At 38.6% G+C, this 13852-nt stretch overlaps 1 protein-coding gene across 9 annotated transcripts in view; it reads left to right on the top strand.

Moving 5' to 3' along the window:
* LOC124632830 (SH3 and multiple ankyrin repeat domains protein 3) overlaps nt 1-13852 on the top strand; it is a 213414-nt gene that overhangs the window by 192027 nt on the left and 7535 nt on the right. For 6 of the 9 annotated variants that reach the window (XM_047167805.1, XM_047167808.1, XM_047167804.1 and 3 more), the window contains 14 exons: nt 2783-2908; nt 3201-3381; nt 5918-6237; nt 6519-6713; nt 7054-7120; nt 7870-8121; nt 8807-8977; nt 9608-9732; nt 9907-10007; nt 10948-11152; nt 12296-12404; nt 12735-12842; nt 13069-13161; nt 13426-13521. In XM_047167805.1, coding sequence (XP_047023761.1) covers nt 2783-2908; nt 3201-3381; nt 5918-6237; nt 6519-6713; nt 7054-7120; nt 7870-8121; nt 8807-8977; nt 9608-9732; nt 9907-10007; nt 10948-11152; nt 12296-12404; nt 12735-12842; nt 13069-13161; nt 13426-13521 — 2149 coding nt within the window. The remainder of the gene's footprint in view (nt 1-2782; nt 2909-3200; nt 3382-5917; nt 6238-6518; nt 6714-7053; nt 7121-7869; nt 8122-8806; nt 8978-9607; nt 9733-9906; nt 10008-10947; nt 11153-12295; nt 12405-12734; nt 12843-13068; nt 13162-13425; nt 13522-13852) is intronic. The other 3 variants (XM_047167811.1, XM_047167812.1, XM_047167809.1) reach the window with 2 other exon arrangements.

A 13852-nucleotide genomic window follows, 5' to 3' on the forward strand; every position in this document is an offset into this window, starting at 1 on the left:
AAATATACAATTTCTTTCACAAACTTTTATATTATTGTTACTTTATCTACTTACAGTAAAATTCAATCATCTCAGAACCAATAAAAGCTAAACAAAATAAGAAATTTATTATCAAACGATTCCAAAGCAATCATTCAAAATCTAAGATCTCAATCGGAACAGCGTCGTAATTAGAACTAACATTATCATCAGACAGTTGTAAGGTCTGAAAGTCCATAAATAACTTGGGCCAGTCCATTTATAAGGAGGTATCTGACTGACCTGCAGCTTAGCAATCTGTTCTGGCTGGCGAGCCTCGATCAATCGCGGTGTCACTACTAATATATCTTGCTTCGTTAGAGACCAGTCAAGCCAGTGATTTGTTTGCTAGGAAGCCTCGTTATAACTTTACCAAAAATAGTGTTTTTCACTAGTTTGCTGTTCGTGACAAATTGGTTCTGCTTGTTTCAGTTACGCTAGCTTTTTGAGTTGTTCAACGTTTGCAACAAACGAAAGAATTTCGTCGTCAATGTAGAAATACATCGATGCATCGTAAAAACGATTAACCTTATGCAAATTCTCATCAAAAACACCATCCGATACTGCACAAATCTCGCAACGTCGCCCACCATCATTTATAATCTTCACAGCTTGTTTTTTTGCTTAACCAATTGCTTCAGACAGTCGGGTCCTTTGATGTTAATCGCGTGCCGCATGCAAAACGAGCTATCATTAAACACACGGCCTGTGGCCTAACTATCTGGCTATCTGGGTATATGGCTAGTGATGAAGTCATACAGAATGAAGCCAAGAGCTTGGGACATTAGTTTTCATAATTAAGTCTGACTATGATTGACTACACTCGATAAGGACCCTTTTGTCGGTTTCAAAGATCAGTCTTTTGTGAAAATAGCTGTTCATTAAAATCTTTAAAATGTATTTTAATTTAATTAAGAATATAATTGACGGATCTCGTTTCCTACAGGATTACGGCTGGAATTAATTATCTGAATCCCTATAGAGATATCAGAATTCGGAATAAAAGCAGCCGCTGGAATTCAATGCAATGCTTGGCTGTATCTGTTCATTGTCTGTAAACACATTATACGTATAAATTAAAACGTTGATTTAAATATACGACACAATGTTTAATGGATTTATTTTCACAATTAAAACCTTCGGACAAGATTTTTACATTATAACGTGCTTTTTACTCGTGTCGAATCCAGGGCAAAGTTTTTATGTTGGTTGTTTTTGTTTTGTAACAAAATATTGTCCATGTCAGATAGGTTATTCCTTATTATTTCTCATTCATTAGAGATTAACTGTGTCACGTGCTTTTTACTCATCTCTGTAGGTTTTCGTGTACCTACTTACGTACTTCGTGACCACTATCTTGGTAAATTGGCAGAAGCATAAACAGCATTTCCCTTCCGAATTATTATTGTTGATATGTAGGTAAGTATTTTATGTAGTGTACATATTTATATAGTTATATAGTTATATATAAATATAATTTATTTGTGTATTATAATGTATGTAGGTGTATGTTTCATTTTTTTTTCTCTATTTTACAATTTGTTTGCACCTACCAACGCTTTATCTCCGCCACCCAAAGGTAGACTGGTAGAGAACGCCTAAGGCGTTAAGTCCGCCATTGTACTATTTGTGCAAGAAGTATTTTAAATAAATAAATAAATACTTTTAAACACTTTTTTCTATTGATCCAAAAAAGGATTACAAGAGCCTTTTCGCAACATTTTCGATGTTTCATCAATAAAACTTAACGACATAACCATATAGTAAAGCTGTGTACTTAAAATTAAGTGATTGATACCCCACAGCACCAACTATTAGTCCTTACAATAAATTGCAAACAACTTCATGCAACTGTAACTATCTATCTCTTTTACCGAAGCTCTATTAATTTTGTTTCGTTATTTAAGAATATAATTAATGTTTTGTACTTAAGACAGGTGATTTATTATTTCGCGTAAGTTTATAAATAGCTTTGCATACCACTGTGTGGTTAAGAATAGATCTTCGTTCGTATGAGGACTAACTTGTATTACGACCTGCGTGATAAATGCTTGTGTACAACAGTACTTTATGAGTACGTTCTTCTTTAAGACGGAAGGTGGCATGAAATATTCGAACAACTGAAACCTTTTGTGTGAAAGCACAGTGCAAATGTACTGGGATATCTCAATAGAAATATAACTTGCATGGAAGCTCTTTAGTATAAAGGCATGAAGATGAAAATAAATAGCGTATCCTTAGAGCAAAACCATGTATACAGTCATGTCTATTTAAATATGCAAACAGTCACACTAACAACTTTATTCAGTAAGCCTTTTTAAACAATGATAAACACAGACGTTTTTGTGGCACCGATTTCAATTTCATAAAGAGGCTACTTGATATATTGAGACGTCTTATGGCAACACACACTTAACCCCATTTATAACCCTCCAAGGGGCAGTGGGAACGGGTTCGATGTCAAGGTTATCCTATATATCGATTTTCCAATGAAGAGCAAGTCCCTAAGCGGTTGTAGACATGCGACTGTCTTATCTGATGTATTACTTTTCTATTACTCGGTAACACGGTTTCCTACGACCTTAATTTCTTTGAAATTATTCATATAAAATTCTGTCGAAGCCTTTATTCAATGGCATCATATTTTTTTAGGCATCCGTGGGGGATTTTCTATTGCCTGCCCTTGTATACAATGGAGCTACACCACAGGCTAAATATCTACTGATATTAACAATACTAATGTGACTTCTTTCTTTGTTTCCAGGAGTTGAAGGAGAGCTTCAACTATGGTCTGTTCTGCCCACCGGTCAACGGCAAAGCCGGCAAGTTTCTGGATGAGGAGCGGAGACTTGGAGACTACCCCTTTAACGGACCTGTTGGATATCTTGAGGTAATCACATCATTATTCATCTACGCATTGCTGTATTTTCTATAGACTCCAAAAAGACTTCCAGATTCAAAAGATCCAATCTTTAGATCAAGTAACTATAGTGTTTATGCTACACACACACGATTATAATTTAGTATCACCATCATCGTTTTGAATATGAAACGTCCAATTCTGAACTGAAGCTTTTCTCTACTCCTAATCCTCAATCCTATGCTAGGTACCTATATCCAAGGAAAGTCAGCGATCGTTATGATATTCCAGAATGCTAACCTACTTATCATCACTTTTCCAGTTAAAATACAAGCGGCGAGTATACAAAATGCTGAAACTTGACGAGAAAACGCTGAAGGCGCTGCACTCCCGCGCAAACCTGCGGCGCTTCCTAGAACACGTGACGCATGCGCAGATCGACAAGATCACTAAGGCTTGCGCTAAAGGACTTGACCCCAACTTCCACTGTCAGGAGACTGGCGGTAAGAGAGTTTCAATAATATGAAATTAAGTAACATAAGCTAGGATTACTATCGTAGCCATCGTAGGGAAACACCAACATGGACGACCCTAAAATTTCGAGTGAAGAAGACTTAATTTCTGACTTTGCAAAGCCTCACAATGGAGTAACTTGACCTTGTTAAAGTCCATCAATATAACACAACAAGCATCCCTATCAGTGAAAACAATGCCTACAATTACCAAACAGCACTCAATTTCTTTCATAACCCGTTCCGCTACAACACCAAAACAATTTAAATCTTCCATCCTCACACCTCCATTGACCTCTTAATAACATCCGCTATCTGATATTACCAGGGAGTAAGGAAAGATGAGCAGAGATACCATAAGGCAGGTAGGTAGGCCTTCTTGTAGGTCAGGTAACACACGGTAGGCCTGACCAAAACGATCAGATATGAATAAAGTAACAAGACCTCTGGGTTCTTTGAGACATCTGTCGACGATTATTGGTATTACAAAAAATGGGCAGATTCCAAAGAAGGAGTATATAGGCGGAGATAGTAACATTTCCCGTCCCCCAAACACCCATTTTGACGCGCTATTTTCTTAGGAAGTTTTCCGTTATGATATCTCCGCTAGTGATTTTGTTATCCATGGATATTACATTCATTCATCCACTTAGGATCAGCCATGAATGGCTCGGTCATTCTCTCGCTAAGTTGGCAACCCCGCATGATATACGAGTTATACGACCGTTCTCATTTACATACTGATTCTTATCTACTATTGTTCTGGTAGTACCTAAAATAGAATTAAGGGTGTGTACAGATTACTGTTAGTGGCCAAAAGCGGTTTGAAACGTTTTCTGAGATCTTTACCTACTCATGTTGTAGTTGACAGATTAGTGTTAGATCGTGACTTTTAATCTTCGTGGCAACTGTGTTTTTTTGGGAAGTTTTTGCAGTCGGCTTCCTTCCGAATAAATGAGATTATAACTTCTTGCAATCTTGCCAGAAATACTATCCTGAAAAATTTGAAGTCTGCCACAAAAAGCTCGTTAGGTTGTGCGAACGGTAGAAAACTAAGTAAGCTTTAGATAAAGGCTTTTTATCATACCTTAGGAACCAAAACATCAGAACAGCGTTCGAGGTCTAGTAAACCAATTATCTCAACCTAATCAAAACATGAGAACAATGACATCTCAAACCACAAATTCCCAGGAGTACAATTACTTAGTAAACACAGACAAGAGAACAATGCCACTCGTGGCTTACGTATTCATGTACCAAAATAATCCAGATTCCAGTCTAGACCATTTTCTCCTGAGAAATCAATGGCACTTTAGTCCCATTACCAGCAAAAGCTTTTGATATTACGTCTCCTCAGACGTTTCAATAGAACTAATTAGTGCCATACCTCTTTTGTGAAGTACCATTATGACGTCACAAAGGTCTAGCTTAGATGTGCCTTTATGCATGGGTCGTTATGAGACTTATTATTACGTCAATTGGAACTAAGACACAGTTACCTATTCAAGGCAAGTTGTTCTGAAAGGACAAGCTGCACTCCATTTAGGTTACCTGCGAAGCTAATAAGGCTTAAGTTACAACTGTGGCCGCGGCCTCGAATGCGTGGAAGGTTCCGGAATGAAATCCTACTTTTGAAGTTGGAATAGTTGCACTGACACGACTTCCTCTCTTACGTTAACTACTTTTGCTGCACTTTATAATATAGGGACTACAAAAAAAAAATTGTAATGTAAGTAGACTAACCTACAGAACTAAGTTCATTTATTGCACTTTGTAACAGGATTACCCACAATTAAACATAATACATTGATATCGCATAGATTAAATTATAGATTAAAGGCGCTATTGCACCCGAAAAGATAAGCTACACTGTTACCATGTCCATTTTTAGTAAGAATCACTTTATCGACAGCGAATGCACTAGTATCAGGATGTGATATTTGCAATATCGGGAAAAGCTACAAGACCTTCACTCGCACCTTAAATGAACCGCATATCCTAACATAACAAATCAACAGGACTATTAATCATCCTAACAAAACTACCAAAAACGGCTCAGGCATTTAATTCAAGGCTGTTTTGAACGTCTGAACACGCCTTACCTATTGTAAGAGCCGTATCAACCGAGCCGTGGATAATCTTGCGATTAACGTCACCAAGTTTAACCAACCTGAAATATTTGTTCCTGTCGAACAACGAATTTATCATTTGTGATTTAAATGTCCCATTCTTTACATCAATATTTCAATAAAACGGGTCATTGTTATTGAAATTTATTAAGCCGATGTAACCGTGTAGGAAATTCGTAATGTACTCGACTTTCTTGGGTAGCAATAGCAAGGAATTTTCAATAAGCGTTTATAAAGGCATACTGTGACATCGATTTAAGCCATCAGTTTGAGCTATGCTATGCTATGTTTCTGCGTATGGATGGAATACAAATTAAATATTTTCGATTCCATGGAAAATTTTGTTCAGAGGTCATTAAAAAGAAATAAAACTAATTCAAACCCATTTCCCATTACAGAAACACCACTAACAATAGCAGCCGGCCTAAAATCACCTGGCAAAGTTCTAATAGCCCTGGTCAACGGAGGAGCTCTCCTGGACTATAGGACTAAAGATGGCAGCACGGCCATGCACAGGGCTATCGAAAAGAACTCTCTAGAAGCCGTGAAGACATTACTGGAACTTGGAGCATCACCTAATTATAAAGACGGGAAAGGATTGACGCCATTATATCTTTCTGTGACAAACAAAACTGACCCATTGTTATGTGAGACTCTGCTGCATGATCATGCGACGATCGGGGCTACTGATTTACAAGGATGGCAGGAGGTGCATCAGGTAAGACGTTGTATATAAAAACCAAACCTGAGCGTTAAAGTCACCATAAAGATAATTATAGATATTATGAAAGATTACCTTTTTCCTGAATACAGGGTTCCGAGAAAACCATTTTTGGGATCCTAAAGCCATGTCTACTCGGAGACTCAACGGTACCTTTATGGGACTGTACCGCATATATTTTTGTTCTGCGAGATTTCACTACTCAATGATTGACTTTTACTTTTGATTTAGGTGTAATAACACTCTTTTGTAATTCCTTACCTTCTCGTAACTTCCAGGCATGTCGCAACGGTCTAGTCCAGCACCTAGACCACCTTCTCTTCTACGGTGCGGACATGAACAGCCGCAACGCGTCGGGCAACACTCCGCTGCACGTGTGCGCCGTCAACGCGCAGGACTCCTGTGCACGGCAGCTGCTGTTCAGGGGCTGCGACAAGGAGGCCTTGAACTTCGCTAACCAGACTCCTTATCAGGTAATGGAGGATCTTTTAAGTAGGTAAATTGTCTGGGAAATCTGGGAAAGGAAAATTTAAAAGTGCTCAATACGAGAGCAATGAAAGGAGAATGGAAAAGCAACGTGATTGAATGAGCCAGTAAATAAAAAAATATTTACTAAAGACATTTTAAAGAGAATGCTTCTCCAAATTGAACACCTAGATTTTGAATTATAATTACAGTTTTTTTTTAAATAAGTGGTCCACTTCAACCCCGCAACATTATTAGAAAGGTCATGTTTTTTCCTATAGCAACATTGCCCAAAATTCGTCCTAGACAAAACACCAATTTGACACAAACAACACTTAAAATCCCCAGGTGGCAGTAATAGCCGGCAACTTAGATCTGGCTGAGGTGATAAAGAACTACAAAGCCGAAGAAATCGGTGAGTCCGGCCCTGGTGCTGTAGTGCATGGCTTTGATTGGAGCTTCATACCTTATGTGTTTATTTAACTACATGGATTCTTAAATCGATTGTGTGTTGTCCATTATTATTAACATAGTTGGCTGAATTCTGGCATAAATTGTTAAACGTGCATAAAACATTAAAACATATTAGGGTCGTAGTTCTCAAAGTATCATAGACCATACTCGATTTCAGCTTACCGCTCTCAATATGTTATGATCGATATAATAATCCATGTTTTCTTTAATGCGAAAATTATTTTGTATGTGCAACGCTTTAGTATTTTTTATTTTTACAGCAAAAACGTATTGTATGTATGTACAAAACGACACACCATACTATTTATATTAAGTAGTATCTGTGTAAATATTTTATTTTTTATTCTATCTACTATTATTGCATGCGTCATCCGTTCTATCTATACTATTCCATTGCTTAATATCATAATGGTGATGGTTGTATTTTTGGATACCTGCGCTAATATATTAAAATATCACTAACCGAACATAGATTATATAAAAAAAACACTAATAATATTAAAAGGGTTTAAAGGTATATATTGTATTTAACACGTTATCAATAGTTGTTATACCAAAATATTTTATCGCACTATTATTTTTTACATACAACTTGTGTTCGTCAAATGATTTTGATGTTTATTTTCTTGATATTTGTTTGACGCACGATTCCTTTATTAGTTTGTTCGGTTGCTAAATAAAATATTTCAGTGCCGTTCCGTGGACCTCCTCGGTACAATCCGAAGAGACGGTCTGCGGCTTGGGGGGGTTGGTGGACGGCGGGGGACAGGTCGTCCCTCGCGTCATCCACGCGCATACCCGCCGAACTAGACACGCTGCTGCGCCGCCAGCCCGGACCCACCGCGTCTCCCTGCAGTCTAGAGAGACCCTTCTCCTCGGCCTCCTCCAGCATTAGTGACGCCAGCCACCCCAGCCACGAGGACGATGCCAGTATACTCACAGGTAAACTTGACAAGGTTCAAATGCGATGGAAACTAACGAAACCATTTGTAGATACAACAACCAACTCCTAATAAATCACCACATCAAGACAAATCATTTCAATTGGTTGTTGTATCTACATCCATTCTCCGTTATATTCCACCGCGAGGTCCAAGGTTGCGGAACATGGCACCGACCACCCATGTGACAACTGACAACCATCACCATGCACCGACATCGCCCGTCCACTTCGTTGCATGTTCTATGTGCCTATATGTCATGTAGTTACCCATCAATCGCTTCTTCGCTTCCTTTTACGACAAAATTTATAATTTTTCCTCTTATACCCCTTTAGATGTAGGATGTACGAACACTGTTTTTTCCTAGTGAAATACGGTTACTATTAAGAGATTCCTATATTTAAGACAATGTAACAACGACTCTACCCTATTCGAAAATCAATCTTTAAAGACCATTAAGTCCAAAACATGTATTTAGTGTCCCGGTCACGACAAAATACACGCTTAAATCCTCTGTCCAACAAGTGTGTCCTTCACAAACGTTGGCACTTGACCTACACAGTACACAGTTAATCCAGCTACAACATGCATTGATCAAAAAAAGATGTCCTAACTTTGGACCACGTAACCGTTTCAATTTCAAAGGATGGTATACACTGACCGTTGAGCGACACAAACCCCAACAGATAAAAGTGCGGGAGACACGAGCGACATCATATCGGACTCTAGCGGCGTGGGTACCAGCAACTCCGACACCACGTGCTCGCTGCACGGCGGCGCCACCGTCGTGTGTCTGCAACCTTACGACGGCGCCACGCCCGGCCATGTGCGCCTCAACCAGGGCGATATTGTTGAAGGTACAGTGACAGACACTATGAAACGGTAACACGTAGGTTTAGACAACAAGACTGAAATACGGAAATGCAATAGAAATCTCGCCACTTATTCCTGTAAGAGGAATTGTTTTAAGAAAATCACAGTATCCTAATTGTCCTTTCGGGTAGCTAAATGAGTCCTACGATACTTTACTTGGTCCCAATGTCCAGTCATCACACTTCTTCAACAACCCTTTTGGTCTCTCACGAAATTCAATTTGTCATACACGGAATACTAAAATACAATCATGAAACATATGTTATTAAAATCATTTTGTACGCATACTAAAATCCAATAATCAAATATCATTGGTAACACTTTAACAAAGAATTTTGTGAGTAACTGAAATCATACATCAGAACTAGTCACCTTAAGTTATGCAGTTGGGGATCACAACTTGAAAATATGACCTTTAAAAAGGGTTCCGAGGAATATTTAAGATAAGTAAAACTTGCTGAAAAAAGAATAGGCAAGCGTGTTCCACTTTCGAACACTTAGTCGCTTACCACCAGGTGAGATGTAAGCCCGGAGTGTAGGTAATTCTAAATTTTTCAATGAACACCGTCATGTGTTGTTTTTGTTTATAACTAAATTGATTCTATGGCATACAGTGACGGGAGCCACAGATGACGGTCTGCTAGAAGGCACGGTGCGAGGATCTGGAGCCAGCGGGCTGTTCCCCATGCAATGCGTGCAAGAAGTACGACTTCGACAGAATACACAACATCTGCACCAGGTATAAAAATAGTTTCCGATATATTATGGATACTAAAAAGACCTACTCACTCTATTACCTACCACCTGTATTCTATTGTCACAAGCGTGATGAACCAGTAGAGTACCAATTGTTGCCCAAACGATGAATTGTCTACGGCTTTTTATTCTACTGTTGCTATTCGTTCTTTATCAGGTGTTGGCATCAGGACCAATTCATCATTCTCGAGTGACTGGCAGACGAGAGATGGCACTCAGCAAGACCTACAGTGCCACTGCGCCTAGAATCAAAAAGTCGTAAGTATTTAAATCATTTACTTCGTGTGTATACAGTTCATCTGCAACGCTATGCAATTCCTGATTTTCACTACATTTTTTATTTTTAAACAACCCTAAAGGCTCCGAAACTATTTCACTCTGTGGAAGTTACAGTATCTCTCAGTAATTTTGGCTATATTTTATCCCGGTACGGGAAGTAGAACGCAGTTGAAACTGAATGTAACAGCAACGAATCGAAGTACGAAATGTAGTAGGTACTTACGTAGTACGAAATATGCGCACAGCATCTGTTGGTTCTGGGTGACATCACAATTTAATACTTGTAAACAACCCAACAATACACAATGCCTTGTACTTTGTAAACATAATAAATAACATGTTAACATAGGGTCAGTCGCCAAAGGTCGGCTCTCTTTTGTACCAGTGACAATGTAAACGAAGATGAATTTGTGATTGATTAATATCTAATAGTGGTCTACAATTTTTTGTGGTGCGATCTGTGAAGTGCTTCTTTAAATTACTTTGTAGTGCATTTCATAGTGCATGACTACCTTTTTTTCTTTTCGCCGAAAATTTTATAATCGGAAGCAATGGGGCATTACAATAAGGTATTGGCAGAACTTGCCTCGAAACTACAAAAAAATATGTAAGCGGCCATAATTTAATAACTTACTACAAGTTCGTTATTATTCGTTGTTTAAATTACGCGAGAATAAAATCTAAAAATGGACTTCCTAGAAAGACTTTTTTGTCTTAACCAACATATCAATTGTGTTTAGTGAGATTCTGCACTTTCTCGTGTAGTTTTTAATTGTGTAGGTACCTAATCTTTTCAATAATTTCATCTGTACAACCTTTTCCCAACTATGTCGGTGTCGGTATCGACACCCATCCATGGGCCGCACCAAGCGTTAACCGCACCTTAAACATACATAAAACATAATTTCACCCTTCACAGGTACGGCAACATGGAGACCAGAACAGTAGTACTGCACCGCGCCCGCCGAGGGTTCGGCTTCGTCCTCCGAGGAGCGAAGGCTTCCTCCCCACTCATGGAATTACGTCCATCAGAGCGGTGTCCGGCACTACAGTATTTGGATGATGTCGACGCCGGTGGAGTGGCTGACCGAGCGGGGTTGAAGAAGGGAGACTTTCTTGTGGCGGTAAGTTGTAATTAAACTTTCTTATGCCGGCAGTCACCAACTCGCATTGAGCAAGCGTGGTGATTAACGCTCAATCCTTCTCTGTGTGAGAGAAGGCCTGTGCCCAGCAGTGGGACGATAAAAAGGCTGCAACTAGGAACTATGCCAACAGTAAGAACATAACCTCTACCAGCATTATAAGACAATAGAACATCAATTGTCTTGCGTATATCTGCGCACTGGCTACAACGGGTTTATTTATTTATTTACACCAACAACTTATTTACAAATTCAGACACGGATTTATTTACAATTAGTCCTGAGTGAATGAGTCAGTGACCGACATGAACATGACTCACAGAGAGGCGTTTGGTCGACAGTTATTGATATAATGAGTACATCATCATCAAAGGGCAATATCAGTCAACACTACTCCACGTGCCCATAGCCTTGGACTTTTATCCCGTAGCATGATTTTCTTTATCCCGTAGCATGATTTTCATTCATTTCATTCTAAGTTGTAGTGTCTGTCAAACAATAAATATTGACTCACATTCTCTAAAAACCAAGTGCGTACATTAGAACTCAACATACCAGTCTACAACCAACAAAGCAATTAGGTAAACTATTCAGAAAACATTCGCTTCTTGTTACATTGTTTTACAAAACATACAAACATCGTAAATAGACAAACAATAATTTCCGTTGCCAAATGTTTCATTCAAGACCCGACCGCCGAATATATGGCCGTGCTTCTCAGCTATAGAAAAGTAACTTTTTTACGTGAGATTGTTTTTGTTTTAATAACAATTCATTTCTAATTTCGAACTAAAACATTTTTCTGGAACGCTTCCAAACAACCTTCAAATAGTATTTCAGAACTTAGGTCAGCTAAAGTTCGTGAACTATTTAAATTGCATCTTGCTACAGGGCCAACTTTCTTCATACCTTCAAACAAGCACCCCCATCCTTTCACCTTCTTGTTCTTCAAACACAGCTGTATCTAGCGCCTCATTTCAATCTTTTCCTCGAGGCTCAACTATACTTCATATTTTAAACCAATTCCCTTTCCCTTCACCTTCTGGAACCTTCTTTTTCTTCAAGACCATCTGTCTCTAGTACCCTATTTCATTTATCTAATGGGAGTCTTTCTGTCGTCTACAGATAAACGGCGAGGACGTGTCGTGTGCGTCACACGAGCACGTGGTTGAGCTGATCCGCAGCTCCGGGGCACTCGTCTCCATGACTGTTGTCTCGTTGAACAATCAGTATGGTAAGTTTTTTACTTCTTTAGTTTACTGAAATCATTTTTCAATGTAAAACCTAGTCGTGCCTAGTAAATGGATCTTTGTTGAGGAACTTGGATGGATTCATCCAAGTTCTCAGTTCAATTTTAAGCATCGAAACTCCTTGTAAAAAAATTGGGAGTTCTGTGACAGTCACTTTTTTGTGCTTTTCATTTTATAATGGTGATATGTAATTGTACGGAATCCTTTGTGCGCGAATCAGGCACATAATTGACTGGTTTATTTCTGACTTCTGCTGTAATAGATACCAAAAATTTCTAACTACCCTATTGTCAAGAATTGTTTTTTAATTGAAGGTAACAACGAGAACAACACGTGTACGGTACCCACAAGCAAGTCTCAGAACCAGCTGTCCAGTTCTGGTCGTCCTTACGCAGCAACACTCCCTAGGAAGGGCGCTGGAGGTAACTATCTTATATCTTAAACATTAATGATTGACTAAAGGTGAAACAACATCTCGAGGAAACCTGGACTATAAAGTCCGAAATCACCAACCCTTATTGAGAGGCGAAAGATAGTGGATCGATAAAATGGCTGATAATGATACATCTGAAGTAAAGAACACATTTTTTCTAGTTAATAAACTCGCAGAAACCATAACATATGTTACAAATCGAAATTCGTCTTTAGGTCGTGCCCCTGCGCCCGCGCCTCCACGACGCGATCCGAGAACAACGTTAAGCGTGGGACGAGCAAGAGCCAAATCTATGGTCGCTGGACTTGGTACGTATCCATTTTAATAAAAAAGCAAATTATGACAGACCAACTTCTAACAAAAGTTTCATTCCGAAGTGACGGTGTCCCGAGGGCGCTACGCACTCCAGGCACCTTGATAAAAGTAGCCTATATTGATTGATAGGCACTGTAATAATTTTTGAAATCGATCCAGTGGTTCGTGAAATTAGAAAGTTTAAGCAAACCATCAATTTCTACAGTCTTTTTAATATTACTATAGATTCCTAATACTGAACATTATGCAATTTTCAGAAAATGGCGGTGAAAAAGAAGAGAGTTGTGAACCTTTGAGCGTAGCGGGCAAGTCGTCATCAGCCGAGTCAGTGCAATTACCGGGCGGCAGTAACAGTGAGTATTGCATGATTCAATAATTAAATAAGTTATAATAGATCACCAACATTAAACCATATATATACTTTATATACAAGTTGTAGGCACCTACGCACTTCTGTGGCTACAACAAAATTTTGCGTGACAAAATATAGGTACACTGATGTTACAAAATAAAACATTCCAGAATTCAGATACCAAGACACTTTTTCCTCAGAAAATCTGAATTAAAAAATATTTAAGGATTAAATAAAACACTTTACCCTGAAACCGTAAATACATAATTTAGGTAATAGCAAACCGCACACAATTTCATATTTATGTAACTTTACTAATTTCATATTTCAGA

Source organism: Helicoverpa zea, chromosome 8 (assembly GCF_022581195.2).
Source record: "Helicoverpa zea isolate HzStark_Cry1AcR chromosome 8, ilHelZeax1.1, whole genome shotgun sequence".
Classification (NCBI taxonomy): Eukaryota; Metazoa; Arthropoda; class Insecta; order Lepidoptera; family Noctuidae; genus Helicoverpa; species Helicoverpa zea.